The 22,926-nt window shown below is 31.6% G+C and overlaps 2 protein-coding genes across 3 annotated transcripts; both read left to right on the top strand.

The window, feature by feature from the left end:
- Nucleotides 1-3,768: 3,768 nt before the first annotated feature.
- Nucleotides 3,769-9,008, top strand: LOC139519374 (Krueppel-like factor 9). The gene is made up of 3 exons (XM_071311385.1): nt 3,769-4,523; nt 6,180-6,269; nt 6,806-9,008. The coding sequence occupies exons 1-3, from the start codon at nt 4,034-4,036 to the stop codon at nt 6,964-6,966; spliced, it is 741 nt and encodes a 246-aa protein (XP_071167486.1). The 5' UTR covers nt 3,769-4,033; the 3' UTR covers nt 6,967-9,008.
- Nucleotides 9,009-17,728: 8,720 nt separating this feature from the next.
- Nucleotides 17,729-22,609, top strand: LOC139518411 (fatty acid-binding protein, heart-like). Of its 2 annotated transcripts, none has more exons than XM_071309957.1 (4): nt 17,729-17,840; nt 19,726-19,904; nt 20,786-20,887; nt 22,457-22,609. In XM_071309957.1, exons 1-4 carry the CDS (start codon nt 17,771-17,773, stop codon nt 22,505-22,507), a joined length of 402 nt encoding a protein of 133 aa, XP_071166058.1. In that variant the 5' UTR covers nt 17,729-17,770; the 3' UTR covers nt 22,508-22,609. The 2 variants fall into 2 exon arrangements, with proteins under 2 accessions (XP_071166058.1, XP_071166057.1); XM_071309956.1 differs by lacking the exon at nt 22,457-22,609 and adding an exon at nt 21,715-21,889.
- The last annotated feature ends 317 nt before the right edge of the window (nt 22,610-22,926 follow it).

Raw genomic sequence — 22,926 nt, 5'->3', positions numbered from 1 at the left:
ATATTTTGAAAAAAAGACAGACATTATGTTTGTTAACATAATAATATCATTGTGTGAAAAATCTTCACGAAAATCTGTATTTTGGTGACATTAATCAATTTTCATTTAAAACCTGCTCTGTTAATGGGTCGGATGTATAAATCTCGGTCTGTTAAGAGCTATGAATGGAAATAAAGGAATAATTTTATTGCTACTATGTGGGGTGTTGTCGGATCATGGGTAGACCCAAGACGAACGGCTAAAATATACGGAAACAACACATGAACACTGAAACATAAAATATAGGGAAACAACACATGAACAAGGAAACATAAAATATACGGAAACAACACATGAACAATGAACAATTTAGACAATAGAAATTGAAAATTGATAAAAATGGTTTCAAAAAGTGTAATATTAAAGTAATATTAATTTCATTCAAATCTTGTGGATTCTGTTCAAAAGTCATCTACATTAGTAACAAGCATATAAATTAGAGACAAACGTCGTAATGTAACTAAACATCAGTAAGTAAAATATATTGGGATGCTAGAATATAAAGAATAGAGAAAGAATAATGAGTAAGATAAATAAAATGTAGAGAAAAGTGGCATAACAATTTAAAGAATACAGAAATAAACAACACCCCAAAACCGGACCCTCATGGTATACACGAGAATCTGAATGGAGATGCAGAAAATAGAATAATAGATAAGGACAGTAGAGAGTGGTGGATTGCTAAAAAAGAGAGAAAAAATAATAATTGTTTAAGAATACAGACATGAAACACCCATGGGTGTTGAAACAGTAACGGATTGCGATGCACTCAAATTGGTGACAAATGCTAGAAGTTTACATGCGGACAACTGCAGTTCTCCTCTGCACTTATGTAGAAAGGAACTAAACGGAATAAAATGAATTAAAACTTAAGATAGCCAAATGTAGCTACATTCGATCCTTTCCATTTACTTCTTTAGAATGATTTGTAAACAACATATGATCAAGCAATAGAAGAAAAGAAACAATTGGATGATACTGACGAATTAGGGTTTAACGTCCAGTGACAAATATCATGTGCATATGAGAACGACAACACGTTATATGTATATATATTAAACAATTGTTCTAACTTATTGTGTATTATACATATATTCTTATGTTGTATTGTTATACCGCTGTCCCAGGTTAGGGGAGGGTTGGGATCCCGCTTACATGTTTAACCCCAGCCACATTATTCATGTATGTGCCTGTCCCAAGTCAGGAGCCTGTAATTCAGTGGTTGTCGTTTGTTTATTACATATTTGGTTTTCGTTCATTTTTTTTTTATATATAAATAAGGCCGTTAGTTTTCTCGTATGAATTGTTTTACATTGTCATATCGGGGCCTTTTATAGCTGAGTATGCGGTATGGGCTTTGCTTATTGTTGAAGGCCGTACGGCGACCTTTAGTTGTTAATGTCTGTGTCATTTTGGTCTCTTGTGGACAGTTGTCTCATTGGCAATCATACCACATCTTCTTTTTTATATGTATATCTATTTTTCTTTTTTTCTTTTTGGGTTGCTTGTTTGTTACCTATTTCAACCACACTTGCATTAAAATGCATTAGTATTTAACTTTATCTACATATTCTTTAAGAACTTAAATAGTTCTCATTAATCTTTTGTTATATATCATTGTTTGTATTGTATTATGAAAATTATTGATGTACTAATGTTTATGCCCTTTGGGGCCCATAACAGGAAATAAAAAAAGATCTTCTGTACCCAGTGCTGTATCAGAAAGACACCTTCAGTCGGATTTTAGAACGTGCTACTTTAATTTGAACAGACACAAAGATTAAGGCTGATTGAAAACGTTAATAATAAATGCATGCATATTCCAGCGGCCAATCTATATCACGCTAAATTGAAGTGACACACCCTTCAATAAAATGCAAAGAAAGTCAAAATAAAAATGCTCTTACTAGAAGGATACTGTTGCACCGTATTGTCATTTTATTTACTCAAGAACATCTCATTCTTAACTTTTTCAAAGGGAAAATATAAAGGTAGCAAAACTATTGTCGTGGCTAAATAACTCTTAACTGACACAATTTTAATTGTCCAACCCATTAACAGACTTTATTCCCATAATTTTCACTAAAATGTGGTATTATTCACGTTATATTACATTCATGAAATATTTACTAATTTCAATCTATTTTTTAGAACCAAAGTACTTTTTTGTGTCCTTTAAATGATATCTAAAACTGTTTATTTCGCCTTTTATTAAAAAATTGCTGTGCGTATAAGCATCATACTACATACCTGCGCGACGCCTTTTAGTTTTGCTGAAAAATGCGCAGACTACAAATTGTTTTTACAGGTGGAAAATGTTCTAAGATAGATATTATTTTGTCAGACACTTTTCTTTTTTTCATTTGGTTCTTATAATATGCCAAAAATCTGTATATTTAACAGAATTTGACCGTGATTAAATTGTGCGTTTTACTCTTAACAGACGTAGAACCAACCCGATTAACAGACCAACCGCCCATATAGCCGCATACTCAATATAGATTAACCGACCAATCTCTCGGTTAGCCGAGTGTCGGCCGTGTTGTTAGGCTTATTACGTACATGCATGTGTATTGTTATTCGTTGCATCCACGATCTTTTATCTGCAATAATTCTTTGCTTAAAAATGTTAAATCTAATACAATGTACTGACTGCCAAAAAATTACTTGTAAAGATCAAACACATTTTTTAAAAAGTGGCTGGGACAAGAAATCACGTTTTTATTAAAAAAAAAAACCCGCCCGTATAAGATTGTGCCGAAATGCTGTATGGGGATAGACGAAAGATAAATCGCAGTTGTGAAAACTTTTGGGGGAAGGGTCGGAAAGTTTAAAATAATACTGAAGTGCAATGGCTAGGCTTGGAGTCGGGTAAACTCGCTATTATTTTTTTATATAGAAAACTGAAAAACTGCACAGCGCGTTCCGACGAGAAAATGATTTTTTTTCTAAAGTAGGCCAATCTTCGAATTAAAACAACTTAAATAGTACTATAACCAAATTCCTATATATTTTCTTGTGTATACTTTCAAATTTCATGAATTAGCATCAACTTGAAAATATTATCCTTGTATACAAATCCTTGATGTATATATATATCTTCAACTAAATATGTTTAGGCTATAATTAAACCGTTACACATACATTTATATCATAACAAGGATTTGAACAATACTTAAATCAAGGATTTATAAAGTAAAATATAAATCTTTTCATATATTGTTCTTTGTTTATACTGTGATTACTGAGATTACTACATAAATATATATATATAACAAATATGTTTTATATAAATCTAAGCGAAGTTATGTCAATCTGTATTATACAACATAAATCCTTGACTTTTGCACGTGTAACTGCGTTTTTCCCGGCGAAGTCTAACTTCTTATGCATTGAGCCATTAAGGAGGGATCTAGTGGTGGATCCATAAGTTTTCAACATGGGGCCAACTGACTGACTTAGAGGGGCAGGGACACCGCAGGCGCTCCAGCTAGTGATTCGAGGATTCTCTAAATAATCAACCATTTTTTCAAACTAAAAGGGGGGAGTCCGAGACCCCTGCAAACCCTATAAATCCGCCTCTGTGATCCGAATAATTTCCCGTTCAATGTATCTCCCTTATAGTTGTTCTACATTAGCAAGGTTTTTTTTTGTAAATACAATGGTTTAAAAATAATTTCGCGGCTTTTCAGAAACCACCAATAAAATGAATGAAAGAGTAAATTTGACGTCAGTTCCGCTATGTGACACGCCCACTACTGCACGCGGTAGCACATCTACGAGCGTTTCAGCTACTTATTTTCATATATTCGAACATGAGATAGAAGTAATTTGATTAGAATAATGAAGAAAAAAGTATGGAATAACTAATTCTTTAAACCAGATCAAATCCTCCATCAAAGAAGGAGAGATATTCATTGTTGTTAAAAAGACAACAAAGGCTTCTGTAACACATTTCATTTGTTTACATGGACGATAGCTTGCCTTATTCAGTATGACATTGGAAGAAAAGTGTAACGATTGTTTTGATGACAATTTAGCTGCAGAATGTTTAGTGGAAATGTCAAATAAAGTGGTTTACTCAATAGCGGAATCCCCTGAATCACAATTTGATGAACACGAGGTTGACTTGGTAACCAATACAGAAACAGATTCTTTGTTTTCTCTAGCAAGAGTACTAACGGATTTAGGACGATACAAAAAGAAAAACACAGATCATGACTATTACAAAACGGATCTCAAACCAGAACTCCTTCGATCATTAAGACATGACGAAAATTTCAATGTCCGAAATGACCAAAACAGACGATATCGAAAGCGCGCTAAAATGACCACGCCCACTTCGGAAGACAACAGTGACGATGAAGATTATTTAGAAACGACTGGTATTTCCTCAAGAAAAGTACACAAATGTATTTACAAAGAGTGCAACAAAGTTTATGGGAAAAGTTCTCACCTGAAAGCTCATCTGCGAACACACACAGGTTTGTACAAAAATGGGCGTGGCAGTACGATGTTGGTCAATAGATGTTTTTCTGAATTGAAACCCACAAATATCTGGTCCAGTTGGTCAAGTCTTTAAAAAATTAAAACACCCATAATTGAAAAGAAAACTCTATTTTAGAAATAAAACAAAAATATATTTCTCCTTATTGTGAAATCTTAAGAAAATCATAATATATGGTTATGCAGGTGTACACCAGTATTTAATGCAGATACCTGATCATATGGATGTTGGGTAACTGTTTCATTGATCTGTTGATATACATTTACCTGCATATCAATTATTTTGTGACTTGGAGATTGCCAATTGGCATCTCATCTGTCCAACCTTAGCTATTCACCAATAAACAAGTAAAAATTAAATGGGTCAGTCGCAATAATGACATTTGATATATATATTTAATAAGTTGGATCATCAGCAATTTAAGATGTTGGACATCTGTGATATGTTTTGTCTGTGTACTCAGGTGATTTTGTAATTAGGCAGTGGATAGATTACCTTCGAAAAGTGAGGATAAGAAATAATTATTGTGTAACTTCTAAGACTAATAGTCAAAATATTTCCTGACAGACCTCATTTCATACAGAAATTGTAGACACAATAATATATGTATATTTAACATGTTTAATGTCATTGTTAATTAGCACAATTTGTAGTGGGTGGAAACTATGATATATCCTTTCAAAATCAGAGTAGGGCTGTGTATACATTTTATGTATGGATATATAGTTAGCAATGGGTGTCTCGAATGGTTTGATTATCAATTTTCCAGACTTTATCACAACATTTGAGATATTAAAAAAAACAACATATTCCTTTGAGCATATCATTATACACACTCTATCCAAGAACGCTGTCTATTCAACAAAATGTCAGAAAAAATCATTTCGCGTCAACAGAGTTAGAAATATTAAGATGTTCAAGTTGTAAATATAGTAGAAAAGGTCAACTTCCGTTTCTTTTTTGGTCAGAAAAACTTTAAACAGTTTGGCACAGACCAATGACCGTTTTAAGAAATTTCTCAATGAAATATAGATTCAAGTTAAAAAATAATGTGTATGTGTAGAACCATATTTGTCACAGATATAAATGCAATAGAAAAAAGTAATATTTAAGATTGGAGTTATCTTCCTTTGTTCATAATTTTAGTTGAAAATAACTACAATTATGGACACTACTAGATTGATTGTTGGCTGCTTAACATTCATTGGCAAATATTCCCTGCATGTTCAGGAGGAAAGGATAACCAAAGATATCTCCCAATTCATAATTCACTGCATTGCTTTACTTTGATAAACACAATGCAATCTTCATTTTTAGATCCAAGTTGGATATATAGTTACTATAAAAAAAACTATACACCAGGATTAAAATTTTGAATGCCAGACAAACAGGTTTTGTCAACAAAAGTCTCAATGCAATCCTCACAATATAAAAATAATAAGATGTGGTATGATTGCCAATTACACAACTCTTCACAAGAAACCAAATGACCCATAATACCGTATATTGATTTAAACCATAACCAAGAGTTATCTTTATGTAGCCCCCTTCCTTTTCTGAATTGACAGACAGTAAAAGAAAGTGGTGTGGAAATATAGTAATGAATAAATCAATTTCTTGTTTATTTTCTTAGGAGAGAAACCATTTTTGTGCAACTGGGCTGGATGTGGTAAAAAATTTGCCAGATCTGATGAGCTAGCAAGACATACAAGAACCCATACTGGTAGGTACAAGTCCAATCAAATAAAATGTCAATACAAATTATTTAACACAAACAAACAAAAACAAATTAAAGAATTAAGAATAATTCTTCATTACTATAAACAAGAAACCATCAAATTTTATTCAGAACATTAAACATGTTTTAATGCTGAAAAATAAGAGACACAGGTGATAATTTACATGCTAAAAATACATGTACATGCATACTCTAGAAATATGCCTTTATTTGGAAACAAGAAATTAGGAGATATCACCTATGTCATGTATGTACTAACCATGCTATATATTAGAGTAGAAACATTTTTTTCTATTCTGATAGTATAGTTATATATATATATATATAAATATATTGTCATTGAAAAGAAAGGACCAGATTTTATTTTTGAATGAAAAGAAAAAGTTTGGTAAATGACAATGAGACAGCAACCATCTTTTTAGGTCCGTCCTTTAAACAGTGTTCATGTTGTGAATATATCTGTTTTTTGAAACACATATTTGTCTTTTTGTAGCTTGCTAAAAGCTTTCTTTTATTTTCAGGTGAAAAGAAATTTCTGTGTCCATTATGTGACAAAAGATTCATGAGGAGTGACCATCTGAACAAACATGCACGGAGACATCCAGGTTTTGATCCTTCCATGCTAAAAAAAAGAACTAAGACAATGCCAGAAGAAACTTCAACACTCTCATCAAGAGAATGAAACATTGTTGTAATACAATGCAATAGAAGTATTTCTTAACATACCCCATTTAGAAGACAAAATGTAAGAATAGCAATGCAAGTCATAGACAACCAAATATATTTTTTTATATCATTCATGTGGTATAAACGTTCTTGGCTTGCCACATGTGCAGAATTAAAATTTCTGTCATGGAAACTGATGTGTTTATAATCCAATTGTTTGAGGATTAGAATTTATATTATAAACATGTGAATTACACTTTGATCAAATGTAGTAATATTCAAATACACATAGTGACACCATAGAATGTGTTTATATTTAAAAACAAGAAACTAAAACTTGAAGAATGTGCCCATGTGTGTTTATTTGTATGCTTCTATGATAGTAGGGTGGCATTATGTTTATCTGTTAGTGAACGTTTTCAATTTTTCATCTCCTACCACTTTCAAATCTTGTTTAAGATAGATTTAAGCTTTAGTTAAAGTTAGTTTACTATGAACATGTGGTCACATGATTCTGAAACTTTTTACACATGTTCAGATTGATGTGAACCTTTTACAGTATATGCCAAATTAGAGTGTTGACCTTGCTGTTTACTGAACCTAAGAAATGATAGTGCTAGCAGGGAATGGTGTCCTATGGACATATAATTTTGTTTGTCTCATTATTTACCGTGATATCAAAGTCACTTTATAAAAAAATAATTTGTCTTTTGCTTTACCTGGCAGAGTTTTGCATGACTGTTTATTTTGTAGTGATTACACAACTTGAAAAAATTTTGTAGTTGGAATCCACCGTTTTGAACTTGTATAGGGCCATTAGGAAGAGTCTTCGTCCAACAGATAAGATCTGATTTTATCATATTCCAAATCAATATGTCCATGTATAACTGTTGATATTATTGAATGTATTGGTCTTGCACCCTATTATGTTTAAAATATAGATAAACATATAAAAAAAAATGTTAAAAACAAATTGCCAGTATGTAGTTTGAATTGTAATTCAAATGTATTTCATTTCTTTCTCCATAGGCCTAAGGTCATCATCAAAATCAGAACTAAACTCAACTCATTAAAATCAAAACATGACAATGACCACATCATACATGAACCTCCACACTACAACACCACTTACACACCTATATTGATTACTTTTTAGTTACATTTAGTTACATATACAAACACATACATACAAAAAGTCATTTCAACCAATATGTTTATCCCTGCAAATTTTCTGTTAATGATGTTTATTTTTCATTTATGAAAATAAAATTGCTTTTATATGTTTAAAAAAACTGACTTTTTAAATTTCATTTATTTTCTGAATTTCCCATCAGATTTGTGACTGTTCTTTTTCATTTGATTTGGATATGATTTATTCATTTGTCTCCCTTTGACCATAATGTTTAAAAACATGATTTTGCAAAGCTCTTATTGTTTCTTATCAAAATCAAAATCACTCTTTGAACATTGTAAATAGAATTTTTTTGATTTTTCTTTCAATTTGGAAAAGATATATTTTGTATTGAGTTTTTGAAAAAAGAATTTGATAAGCGTCAAAACGATTTAAAAAATTTCTATACAAGTTCATATATATAAACATGTTGAATTCATGGCATGCTGTGTTCAGTTTAACCATTGATATCCTGATTTGATTTATTTGAATTTTATGGTTAAAAAATGAGGTGGAAGCTTTTTAAATGTTATGCCAATTGATTTAAAATACATGTAGCTTTAACAGGTTCTTGTAACAAATAATATTTTCCTGGTGAATTAGAAGAACATTAGTTTCTGAAAAAGGAACATTACTAAAAAAGATAGATATAAGGATTAATATGTGTTTGATATTGGAGTTGATGTTGCCATATCAGGGATTCAAGTGATATTACTTTAATACTGTAAACCAACATATTTTCGCGGATACTTTATTTTAGCGTTTTACCCGTTCAAATCCACTTTGCAGCTATTTAATTTCACAATTTTCTTTTTCACTTGATGTAGTCTGATGATGAAAGATCCAAGTTTAACATATTTGCGTCAATTTATGATAGCGTAATTTTCTACCTGCAAGTCACAAAAATAAATCGCTCATGAAAATAAGTTGGTTTACATTATTTACTTCAGCTTATTTGATGCGTCATATAAGTGGTAAATGAGATGATATTTGTTATTGAGTAAATCTGATTATTGGTGTGATGATTGATATTATATGTGATATATGTTGATATTTTGATCTGTTGAACTACCTCACAAAGGTAATTTTTGTTTTATTCTTTTCATATCCCTCTGATTTTAGTTTTTACCATGTCTAACTGTAAATTCAGAAATAATTGCATGTGTTTGTTATTACTTTTTGTATCAATCCTTTTAATGTTTACTTTCCATGATAGTTTTGTCAATGATTAAAGTATTTTTTGTCTAGCATCAATGTTAAAGTGATGAGTAAATTTTTGATGAAAAATTTAATATTAATTTCATTCGTATTCCATGCCACTTCAGCACTATTCAGAACTTTAAGATTTCAATACAGGTAATCTTCACACAGAAAAGCAATCTCTAATATTCTATCAGTTTAAAAATGATGATTTTATTGTTTTTTGTCTACATCTTGTTTAGTTTGTTATTATCTAATGTTTTGTGATGATGGTATATTTATATTGTTTTAATAGAAACTTTAGTTGACCTTATCTACTGAAATTACTAATGCTCACCTTCTTTTGAGCTGTTTTAATGTTTGATAGTTTTTTTTTGTATATCACAACACCCTTTCCTGTCAGCATTCGTTCCAATTTTTCATGCATTTGAATATTTCCTTACACCAAAATCAGGAAAATGATTGCATGACGAACATGACAAACAATCAAATATACTATGTCAGCAATGTGGAATACTCAGAATTTAATGCTTTAAAGTTCAACAAATGAATATTAAAAGCAAAATTTTTGTGATAATAATTGCTAAATAAAGGTAAATGCAATTGTTCTGGACAGGTACATACATGCACATATTCAGAAAGCATTGCATATTACATTTTAGTAAGCTAGCTGAAGAGTAGTTACCATATTAAGGATTTCTCTGTCTGACATTTTATTCCAATAGTTTTCTGTGATATTAGAATAGTGCTTGATCTTGTCAGATTTATAATGGTCTCAAACCATGATGTCTCATGTTTTTGTTTTATGAAAACCAAAGAAAAATCTTGTGTTTCAATTCCTACAAAATATCTGAATGATAAGGTGAGGGATATTTTTTTTTTATCTTAATAAGGCTATAGTAAGTGTATTGGGGAGAAATTATTAATGGCATTTATATAATGGAAAGATGCAGTCATTAAGTAACTGCAGTCTTAACTTATATTTTCACTTTTGCTGTGAAGTTGGATGTTTGACAGATTACTGTAACCCAGTATTGTGATGAGGAGAATATATATATATATATATTACTTTCTTACTTAACATTTTGTCTCTTGACACAAACAGTGATCTGTTTTAGTAGTGATCTGCCATTTTTGAATCTCAAAAATCAAATAGGTTATAACTTGCATATTTTACATTTTGTTATGATAAGCATGAATTATAGCATCAGATGCATAATACACATAAATGCATTTAGTCCAGTCAAACTAAGATTTAACCTCAAACTAATTGCAACAGAAAATATTTTAGTTCTAATCTATAGTAGTATGCCCTTTATATACACAGAAAAAAGTCCCATAAAATCTAACTTGAGGAAAACTCAAAATCAGCATTTTTAATTTCCTATGGAAATTTACATTGGGAGGGGAGATAACTCTTACAAAAATTTGCCTTTTTTGGTTAGTTTTTGGTTGTTTTTCTTGAAATTTATGGAAGGTATTGTACTTTGATGGGGTTATACGTTAGTATTTGACTAAATTATGTACTCTTCTGCTCATAAAATGTACAAAACCAAAGTGTTATGGGTAGTTTTATTTTTTTCGTGCCTTTTTCATTAAAGAAATTGCAAATTAGAAGCTTTGTGACCATTTTGAAAAAATAATGTGAAAAATAGGTATTGTTTATATCTGTATATTATATTTTTTTAGTAACTTACTTATCTAAAGAAACTTTAAACCACAAAAAGAAGAATACATGCTTAATTATTTTTATTAAATTTGAGATTCTTTACCTCGACATGTTGAAAATTTCAATAAATGGTCAACTAATGAATTACGAAATCTAGATTATAGCTTGATAAAAGAAATGAAAACACCTTTAGAGTTGTTTGTTATACTCTTAAGACCGTTAAAAAATCAAGAATCAATACATTCTGATGAATAGAAGCGGTAAATTTATAATTTTGTATCAATTTTTATTGATATTTCTGCCTTTTTTGCAAGAGTTATCTCCCTTTTCAATGCAAATCTCCATAGAAATTTTAAATGGTGATTTTTTTAGTCTTCCTCAAACTAGATTTTATGGGACTTTTTTCTGTGTATATTTGGGGTATAATGCTACGGATTAAAACTTAAAAATCTTCTGTTGCAATTACTTTCGGGTTAGGGTAAAATTTATGCTAGATTGACTGGACTAATTACATAGAAAACCATCAACTATTTTTACACTGTAAACCATACATGTATATTATGTGCAAGAGAAACTGTATATTTACCATATTGTTGATTAGTGAATATTTTGTGTATAAAGATGAACTGTATTATAAATTTTTGTGATTAATGATCATTTTGTGTAAGTTAAGCTGTATTTGTAATTGTATTGGTGATTTATGAATATGTGATAAAAGCTGTTTTCATTCTGTACATTGTTAAACAGTAAACATACTTTTCAGAGCAATAAACAGACTTTAGATTTGCTCAATAAGTGTTATGTTTAGGGTTAAAAATAACCCCCTGCTACCATTGACTTTTGTAATTTGTGTTTGTTCAGTATAAAAGCTACTGGCTACTGGCTCAATATGCAACAACTTTTTTCTTGTGCATGAGGAAATGCGATAGATGCCTACCCAAAGAGAAAAAAGCTAAATGTACGGTTTTCAACAATTAAAGATAGATGTCAAATCAATTTGTACTGCAAAATCACCCACAGTTAAGACCAGTACTGCCTGAATCATTTTGTACAACATGGGCTAGTACAGATCTGCTATCAACAGAAGGTTGGTGAGGATGAAAAATATAATAATCTGCTGAGGACAACTACTGACTAACAGGCACATATACATTTTGCTTAGTCTATATCACTCATCAATCCTACAATTGAAAATCATGACCAAATTTGATATACAACATCAGGATTAATTGCACATAGTTGCCTAATGTTTCAAATCCATAATAGGCAGCAATTCTGATGGAGACAAAATTATCAAAATGTCTATTTTCACCTAATTTAAACACTGTTGGGGACAAACATAGTGAAATATCAGGAAATACAGGTAAGAAATTTATTGCCATTGTTGTAACATTAAGAGACTTTGTTTACAACTATTAAGTGAAATAAAATATCTGAAGTTAGAATAAAAGTGAAATGTCAGGAAGCACATACTTTCCATTTCAACCTGAATTATCAGTCAAACTCCTTATATGAGTAATAACACAGTGGGTTTAGAAAATTATAAACGTTTTTTCTTATAGTCTTGTTAAAGATGATGGAATAGACAGAAATCGTATTATTAGATGTACAAGATACATACAACATGATTAAAACCAGCTACTGTCTCCTTGGAATGATTTCCCTTGTATAGCAATCTTTATCCGATATTGTTGTATTTGACTACTATCTTGAAAAAAATTGTAGATGAAAAGAAACTAAACCCTTTAAATGATCAGCAAAATGGGATCTAAAAAATTGCACATTGACCGAAACTATCAATTAACTCCTTATAATAACATGAACGGTACCAATTTTTCTGTACCGAATGCGCATTTCGACAATCAATATTTCTTCAGTGAAATTAAAGACTTAAAAGTGCAAAAATTATAGCTTACGCCGTGCAAGGAATCGGACATTTGCATGAGGGAGATACATTCCTGAATTTGAAATAATTTCCTAAATCTTGTAACAACAAATTTTAATGACACGAAATAATCCATATTTTCATACCCGTATTGAAGTACTGGCTTCTGGACCAGTTTTACCCCCCGGAGACTATCAGACTACCAGCAGAGTCATCGACCAATTGGTAGTAGTTACATTTAAAGTAAAATAAAAAAAAATACCGAGCTTTGCGATGAAAATTCTAAACAGCCTCTATTCAGATGGCAAAATCAAAAGCTGTCATATTACTGACTTGGTATAGGCATTTTCTTATGTAGAGGATGGTTGATTAAACCTGATTTTGTATCTAGCGAAACCTCTCACTTGTATGAAACTCCCATATAAATTCCATTATATTGACAACATACATAAGGTTTAAATGTCGAAAATAGGGGTACAGAATAAACTGTACCAATTTTTCTTCACCAGATGCGCATTTCGACAATCAATATTTCTTCAGTGATGCACAAGATCAAACTATTTATATAAACTAATCAGATAGGATCAAATATAGGATTGCAAGATTTATCATAAGAAGAGTACAAACAAAGGAATCACCCAAATGTTGGCAAACCCATTGGTTGCCTTCGGCTGTTGTTTGCTCTATGGTCGGGTGGTTGTCGCTTTGACATATTCACCATTTCCTTTCTCAATTTTAAACTAAAAATGAGACAACAACGGCTGGTATTTATGTAAAGGGGAAGGGGATAAGGGGGAAAACTGAGATCCCATTGATAAATTCTGAGGAATTTCTTGTTAAAAGCTATCATTAAAGGATTATTAAACCTAGACATTTGAAGACGGAAGTATCACCACGATGAACACTTAGTAATGGACTATGTTTTCTGCTCTTTGGTCGAGCTGTTGTCCCTTGGCACATTCCCCATTTTCGTTCTCAATTTCATTCATATGCACATGCTGTCACTAAATACAAAACTGACAAGAATTCATTCTCCGTCATAGAGTGAGTAAATCGAAATAACTGTAAGAAGATATAAAGTGCAAGAGTTTATTTTACGCGAAAAATGTGTACGAAAAAAGACCTAAACTACAATCCTGGTATCTATGATGAATTTATTTACAACCACTGGGTCGATGCCACTGCTGGTGGAATTTTTGTTCACCCAGGGTATCACCAGCTCAGTAGCTAGCACATCTGTGTTGACATGAATTATCATTGATATGGTTATAATTATAAATTAACTGTTTACAATTTTTTTGAAATACAAAGGCTTTTCTACATCAGGGAAAGATTTCCTAAGCTGTATTTGTCATTTTTTTTTGGAATTTTTAGTCCTCAATACTCTTCAACTTTGTACTTTATATAGCCAATTTAACTTCTTTTGATTCGAGCATCACTGATGAGTCTTTTGTAGTCGAAACGCGCGTCTGCCGCAAATACAAAACTTCAATCATGGTATCTATGATGAGTTTATTTACAGATAAGCTAAAAGTAAAATTACAAGAAGACTGAACTCCGGGGAATATTCAAAATCCTAAAGTCCCTGATAAAATGGCAAAGTCAAAAGCTCAAACACATCAAACGAATGGACAGCTTAATAATACTTTCCTTGAATATTTGACATGAAGTACATGATTTACGATATAGGACATGTTTTAAATCGAGTTATCACTCCTTTACCAGAAAATAACCAAATATAAAATACGTCCTTTCACGTTTTGATCTGACATGAATTATCATTGATATTGTTATATTTGTAAATTAACTGTTTACAAAATTTTGAATTTTTTGAAATTATAATGCTTTTCTACCTCAGGCATATATTACCTTAGCTGTATTTGGCAACACTTTTAGGAATTTTGGATCTCAATGCTCTTCAACTTTGTACTTTATTTGGCTTTTTTTTTTTTTTTTTTTTTTTTTTTTTAACTTTTTTGGATTCGAGCGTCACTGATGAGTCTTTTGTAGACGAAACGCGCGTCTGGCGTATATACAAAATTTTGTCCTGGTATCTATGATGAGTTTATTCACTCACTTTCCGCAACCATTATATATATCTAAAATATACGATATTTAAGTCAACCAATGCTTCCAATCCTGATACAGCTTACATTAATGGAATAACGGTTTCACCGATGATTTCGGATATGTTCTTTATGTCGTAACTACAGTCCCCTTTCCTTTTCACGAACGTAACTTACCGAATTACTCTTTTTACCGGATTTGTAATAACATGAACAACACGACGGATGTTGAGCAGGATCTGCTCCCCCTTCCGGAGCAACTGATATCACCCCCTGATGTTGGTGGAGTTCCTGTTGCTTAGTATTTAGTTCTCTATACTGGTCTTTTGTACTATTATTTGTCTCTTTGTCTTTTTCTTTCTTAGTCATGGCGTTGTCAGTTTGTTTTCGATCTATGAGTTTGACTGTCCCTCTGGTATCTTTCGCCCCTCTTTTACATTAAAACATCACTGTGATATATCGTTTCAGATACTTTCCTTCTATAATCAGGACGGCGCTTACAGTAAAACCACGCTTACACTATCTCAAAGATAACTCTATGATACATTTGTATGTCTGTTCTATGGACATCGCTTCCATCAGAACATTTCCATTATTCATATTTATATGATACATTCTTACATTATAACCTTCACATTTCAGATATTTCCATTACATATTGTTATGTCTCTGCTCCGGACGTCACTCACATTAAAACTTTCCACTATTGATTTTTCTATGACGCATTCTTATACCTCCAGACGTCGTTTTACATTATATATTATATAACTTTCCCATTATAGATAGTCCATTGACACACTGTTATGTTTCTACTCCGGATACCTCTTACAGTTAATCCCCCCTTCATTAGTTGTTCTTTGATACATTATTATGCCTCTAGTCCAGACGTCTCTTGCATTTATACCTCCCAGACATAGGTAGTTCTGATACACTATTATGTCTCTACCTTAGACGTCACTTACATTTAAACATCCCCGACATAGGTACATGTATTTATATGATACATTCTAATTACTCTATTCCGCACGCCCCTTGTATTTAAACCTCTCCGACATAGCTAGTTCTATGATACACACTTGTGTCTCTGATCCGGAGGCAGTGATATGATACATTTTCATGTTTCTATTCAGGACGTCTCTTAAAATACACCGACATCAATAGTTATATGATATATTTCTTATATCTATTGTCCAGGCGTCCCTTACACTAAAAAACCTCTTCGACATAGATACTCTAGTTCTATGATACGTTTGAATTTATATAGACCGAACGCTTTTTAATTTAAAACCTCCGTATCATAGATATATAGTTATCAAAGGTACCAGGCTTATAATTTAATACGCCAGATGCGAGTTTTGCCTACGACTCATCAGTGACGCCCAGATAAAAAAAAGTTATAAAGCCAAACAAGTACAAAATTGAAGAGCATTGAGGACCCAAAATTCAAAAAAGTTGTGCCAAATACGGTTAAGGTAATCTATGCCTTGGATAATAAATCCTTAGTATTTCGAAAAATTCATAATTCTGTAAACAGGAAATTTATGAAAATGACCATATAATTAAAATTCATAACAACACCGAAGTGCTGACTACTGTATTCCAGACATCACTTTCATCAAAACCCCTACCATAGATATTTCAATTCAAGTAATACATTGTTATTTCTTAACTTTAGAGGTCGCTAACATTAAAATCTCCCCAAATTAAGATAGTTTTATGATGCATTCTTATGTTTTTAATCATAAGCTTTCATTAAAACTATCTTAATTAAGAAAATCGCTGTTTCATACTCCGGACGTCCATTGCATAATACCGGTAATCTTTATATTATAGATATTTCTTTGCAACAATCGTATGTCTTAACTTTTCTCTTACACTAAAACCTCTCCGTCATATACAGTTCCTTCTTACATTCTTACGTCTCTACTCTGGACGTGATTATGCATCTAGACCTCCTTGTTACAGATACATGTGTATTTCTATGATATATCTTTATGTATCTACTCCGGACGTCGAAAATAATAATTTCGTATGTCTCTACACTTAATAACTGTTGCATTAAAACCTCACCGTTTTAGGTAGCTCTATGATACATTCTTATGTCTATACTTAGGACGTCACTTTCATTAAAACCTCCCTATCATTGAAATTTCTATTATGCATGCATATGTTTCTAATCCAAATTCTCATACGCCTACATTATAACCTTAATATAACAGATAGGTCTATGATAGATATTTATCTTTTCTCTGGACTTCTCTTACATTTGAACTTAATCGCCATATAAAGTTCTATGATACATTGGTATGTGTTCATTCCGGACGTTTCTTTCATTAAAACCTCCCCGTCATACATAGCTCCAGGATACATTTGTATGTCTCTACTCAGGACGTCCTTTAAATTATAACCTTCCAACCACCAATAGTCCTAATGTCTTAACTTCGGACGTCATTGATTTATAACCTATGTCACGGATAGTTTCTGGGGAGGTTCAGAAATCAAGTATGATATGTTTTAACTATATTAGCATGAGCGTTTATTCATTTGTCTGTATTGCACGAAACTGTATAATGTTTATAGGATAGCCGGCCACGGACAAAGAGCGCACCAGACCTATGGACTGAAATATCAATTTGATATCTTCCGCCTTTCATATTTGACAGTCTGGTCAAACGAAGTAAGTCGCTTTACAATAATCTAAATTTGATAAAAAGCAGGTGCTTCCATCGTACTATCGGTAGACCTCTATAAAACGTATTTGGTCATATCACCGGTAACCCCATAAAATAAACGGTATTTTCAGTTGACAATTTTCTATAGGAGTAAGTAATGTCTCAATTTCAAGGAAAATGGAAAGTTGTTTCAGAAGAGAACTTAGATGAATTATTTCTGGCTTTTGGTGAGTACACGTTTGTCCGTCGAAGGCAGGGAGAGGGTGGTTTATGGTTTTTAATGTGTTATGTGTACTTCACATAATTTCTGATCTTAATTGAAAAAAAAAGAACGACTTTATTATCAGCTCCACCGAATGAAAAAAAGACTCAGAATACATTATGCCTTTTATTCCTGCATTTTCTGTTGGTCTGAAATTGATATCTTGTTTGTGTATATCACACACACGCGTTAGTTTCTACTTGCCGTAAACCTGATAATCTAACAATTTCATTGGCTTTAAACCCAGTCATTCTCTAGTAATGAAGATCCTCCTATCACTACATTTGAAACACAATAGTACTTATTATCCAACCAATACCAAGTGTAATAAGGTAAAGTGAATATACATTCGAAAATCATACATGAAAATCATGAATGAAAAAAAAGGTGTTTTATGACCTATCTGGCGTACAACTTAGGTTCCAACTTTGAAGTAAGATCATCCTAAAATAACTACCCGGTGAGAGATTCTCATTGGTACGCCTAGTAGTAAAACGCCTCTTTGGTAGTTCTATAAGATAAGATAAAAAATATAAGAGTCGTTATCAGAAATTTTATTAAAAACAAGATAATGAATGCATGTTTTTGTCACAGCACTTTTGTTCATGTTGTTTGTAAGATTAAATATACAAAAACACGTCTGTATATAATAGATCAACTAGATGCTTTATAATTTATATGAACGGTGGTATCTAACTTGATTTTTTAGCTAAACAAATAAGAATCCGCTATTTCGACAGACAAAAAAATGAAAATAGATATAAAGGGCGAAGGGAAACTGGTAAGACACTTATAAATATATCTATAATTATCAATTCTAATTTTGTGCTTTTGCCTACTTGCCGATTCTTGCTTTACATAACTAACATGTTGTTTTCTGTCTAATCTCAGTTTTTCAATGGTAAAATAAAATTATGACATCAAATTTTTTGTCTTTCCTCAGACTTTGCTTTTGTAAAGTCATGAAAATATACTCATCATAGATACCAGGATTGAAATTTTGTATTTACGCCAGGCGTTTCGTCTACAAAAAAATCATCAGTGACGTTCGAATTAAAAAGAGTTAAAAACCCAAATAAAGTACGAAGTTGAGGAGAATTGAAAATATAAGATTCCTAAACGATTTGCCAAATACATCTAAGGTAATCTAGTTCTGAGGTAAAAAGCGACCTAATATGCTTCTAAAACTTCGAAAAATCTATAAATAAAGAGATCACACTACCCCATATCGTACGATAAGATATTTCTCTCCCCTCGACAATTCAACTTTAGATAAATAAAAATAATAACAAATCTTCTTTCCAAACTGTACCAAGTCAGAAATACAACAGTCGTTTTGCATTTTTTTTTTATGTGAATGAGGTTTTGATTTTGCATTTTGATAAGCGAATTTCTGTTTTGAAATTTCATTGGAGCTCGCTAGTTTTCTTCTTTTGAATTTTGACTCTTTAAATGTCTCGAAAGGAGAAATATCGTATCACACTCAAGTGCAATGGGTGAATCTATGTTTATTAAAAAAGAAATGTATTTACTAAATACCTATTATTAAAACAAAATTCGCGACTTTAATGCATTTGAATATATATTTCAAAACAGATAATTTACAGTCAAAGATAGAAAAATAGTCTTGAAATTTGTTTTACACAAAGATTTGTGAAAAACAAAAGTTAACTTACAAAAATACTAAAGAGGAACATTCCTAATGATCCCTAATCAAATGTGAAAGTCAAAAGAAATGTTTATTTTGATTCATTGTGAAAAACATAATTATATCACATTGTTGTTTAGCATTTGTCATCCTCGTCCCTAATTAGAGAGGTATAATTAGAATTACTTTTCATTACAAGCAGGTGTTGATAGTGAAATGAGATCAAAGACTAAGGAAGGACTTATTAAACCCACACAAGAGATAACTGTGAATGAAGACGAGTACAGAGTCAAAACAATAGTAGGACATTTAAGTACAGAAGTCACTTTCAAGTTAGGAGTGGAATTCCCAAGTTCATCAATGGACGGCAAAAAGATTATGGTATAACCTCTGTCAATTAATCAGAAAAATCTTTTAAGACTGAACATCTACTTTACACCCTTACTGACCGACTTTAAAAAATCTTACAGAGCAAAATTTTTACAAAACTATCAAAGAGACAAAAGTAAATAAAATCAAACAAAAATACCTTTAATTTCACTTATACATATTGATGATATCCTGTCACTTAATAACCAACACACCAGTATGGTTGCACATCATAAATCCTAGTGAACAATTGAGATTAAGGATACTGCCGAAACTGGAAGGTCTGTTTCATATCTTGATCCTTCCCTTCGGTTTTTTTTCAGCAATAAAATACCGTTTGCTTAAATCGTTTGTCGTTAACATATCCCAATTAATACTTTACGCTTAAAGTAACAGTAGTATACCACTGTTCAAAGTCATAAGCTCATAGAGAGAAAATAAATCTGGGTAAGGAACTAAAACGGAGAGAAACACATAGACATAATGTTTGCTTCTATTTTCAAAAACTGCACCAACAGAGTTATTAGTAAGAAAAACTGAAACCGACATTATCTTTATGGTCACCATAATGAATTGATAAACCGATAGGATTAATATGTGTCTCCACTGCCTATCGCCATGGTTCGCAGTCTAAGAGATCCTTATGTATCAGTGTAGTAAACCGATTGTGTCCTATTCAACATGGTTATATGTTGTATTGGGAATAGCACAGCGATTGATACATGCTTAGGAGGAGATGCTTGTCATGTATAATGTCTCACTCCTTTTGGAATAAAGGTGATTTCCACATTTTATTGCATGGTTTTCATCTTTTAAATCGATTAAGGATATCTGAACATAGGTGATGCCTTTTTTTTTTAACCAAAAAGATGAGTTCCATTTCTTTCAAATAGGTTCGTTATAATTTAGATGGTAACAAACTAATAGAAGTACAGAAATATGACAACCAGGAAGCCACAGTTACTCGAGAAGTAATAGGAAACCAACTAGTAACCGTAAGTATATACTGTCACTACGTATTTAATGAAGTTTAAAAAGTTTAAAAATAACAAGCTTTTCATAACATTAGTATATATATATATTGATAGGGGATTAATAAAGAAATCAAAAGAGCAAAACAGTATATAGGTCCGTGTGCTTGTATTTGAAATATTAGCCATCATAATTTTAGCGGGAAAATTTTCCCTCTTGATTTTTCATAGCTTTATTTTTGAAAAGTTAAGTTCTCAAAAACTTTTAGAAATTAACAAAGATGTTATAAGAATTTCACAGATGGCTTATACTTATACATGTTAAAGATTTTTAAAAAGAAAAATGTAGGTTAGTGGGTAAAATGTTTTAAGTCACTCAAATGAATAAAACCAAAGGATTTTGAAAATCTGACAAAAAATCCCAAACATGATACATCCTTAAAAGTGAACTATTAGAGACGAGATATGAATCGCTTGTTTTTATTTCAGGGGGAAATTTCTAATTCATGTTGCCATAGCCTATGTTAACTAGATTCACTATGGTAGACATAGTATTGAAAAAAGATAGAATCGTAGATAAAAAAAACCGACAAAGGTAGTACGGGGGGTCCTTAACCAACTTGGATCGTTAAAGAGGCAAACATTGATCTTTTGAGTAAGCCAACTTTTGCGACAGTAATGCAATTCGTTTGTAAGACTTGTCCTTCATCTAATAATTTCGACTTAGTTACAAATACAAGCAGTTTTTTTTTAATTGATTAGTTTCTTAAACACTGCCTCAAAAGGGGAGATAATTCTGATCATGAAATTTTATAAAGAAATGTTCAGTGTTTTTCTTTTTTGCATTACAGCAAAGGAAATGGTTTGTCGACACACTCTTTAAATTTTCTGAAGTATACACCATCACCCTAATGACATTGGTCACACATGACATTTTAAAAAAAATGTTATAGGAGCACATTCACCAAGAGTTTAAGATTAAATTAAAGAAAAACATGTTTTAGTATCTATTCTTGTTTCCTCAAACAAATGTTGAAGCATGTGAATGTGTCAAATAAAATCATGCACAAATTACGTGCAAAAACAGATTGACGGAGTTTCTTGACTTGTGTCTTCATTTTCATTATTCATTATTATTAACAAGTCCCAATTTATAAAAGTAAACCATTATAAGTCAAAGTATAGCCTTCAACACGGAGTCTTGGCTCACACCAAATAGCAACCTATAAAAGGGCACAATAATGACTTGTGTAAAACCATTCAAACAGGAAAACCGACGGTTTAATCTATACTAAAACGAGAAACCAGAAACACTCATTAACCTGATCAACAAACGACAACCCCGAATATCAGGTTCTTGACTTATGACAGGTGCAAACAAATGAAGCGGGTTTAAACGTTTTAACAGGCGCCAATAGATTACTATCAAAATGTGGTACTTTGGTGATGAAATAATGGCTATTATTATTTTTTTTTAAAAGGTAGAAAAACCGCTTATTCAATATTTTTGTTAATTTACCTTTTTCTGTACTAGCCAAAAAATACGCTTTTTAAGATATTTTCATCTCGCATTGATTATTTTGTAATTTACAGATAATATCTGGAAATGGTAAGACGGCAAAGATTACCTATTCGAAGATTTAGACTCTTCCACCCAAAGATTTAAGACCTATTCTAATCCTTTGTGGCGTTAAGCTGTGTTTTTCATGAATTTAATTTATAAGATTAAACCTTTTGTTATTTTGATTAATGTAAGATGCAGATGGTTCCGAAACTTTTGTTTTGATGAGGTGTCTATAATCACATATTTAAAACATTGTTAGTCACACATTTGTTTCTATTTATCACATGCGTTAATTAATAATGACTTTTATGATTCTATGAAATGACTTTCAGGTGCACGATACGTGACTCTGTGAAAACTTTTATCAGACATGCTTGATGACTAATTTGTGAAGCAAACATATTAAAACCATATACAAAAAGACATAAAAAGAGCAGACATAAAAAGTAAAATCACAAAAATACTGAACTTAGAGGAAAATCAATTCGGAAAGTCCATA

This window comes from Mytilus edulis, chromosome 4 (assembly GCF_963676685.1).
Source record: "Mytilus edulis chromosome 4, xbMytEdul2.2, whole genome shotgun sequence".
Taxonomy (NCBI): Eukaryota; Metazoa; Mollusca; class Bivalvia; order Mytilida; family Mytilidae; genus Mytilus; species Mytilus edulis.
Note: the sequence above shows the minus strand (reverse complement) of the source record. Positions and strands in the feature narration are given on the sequence as shown.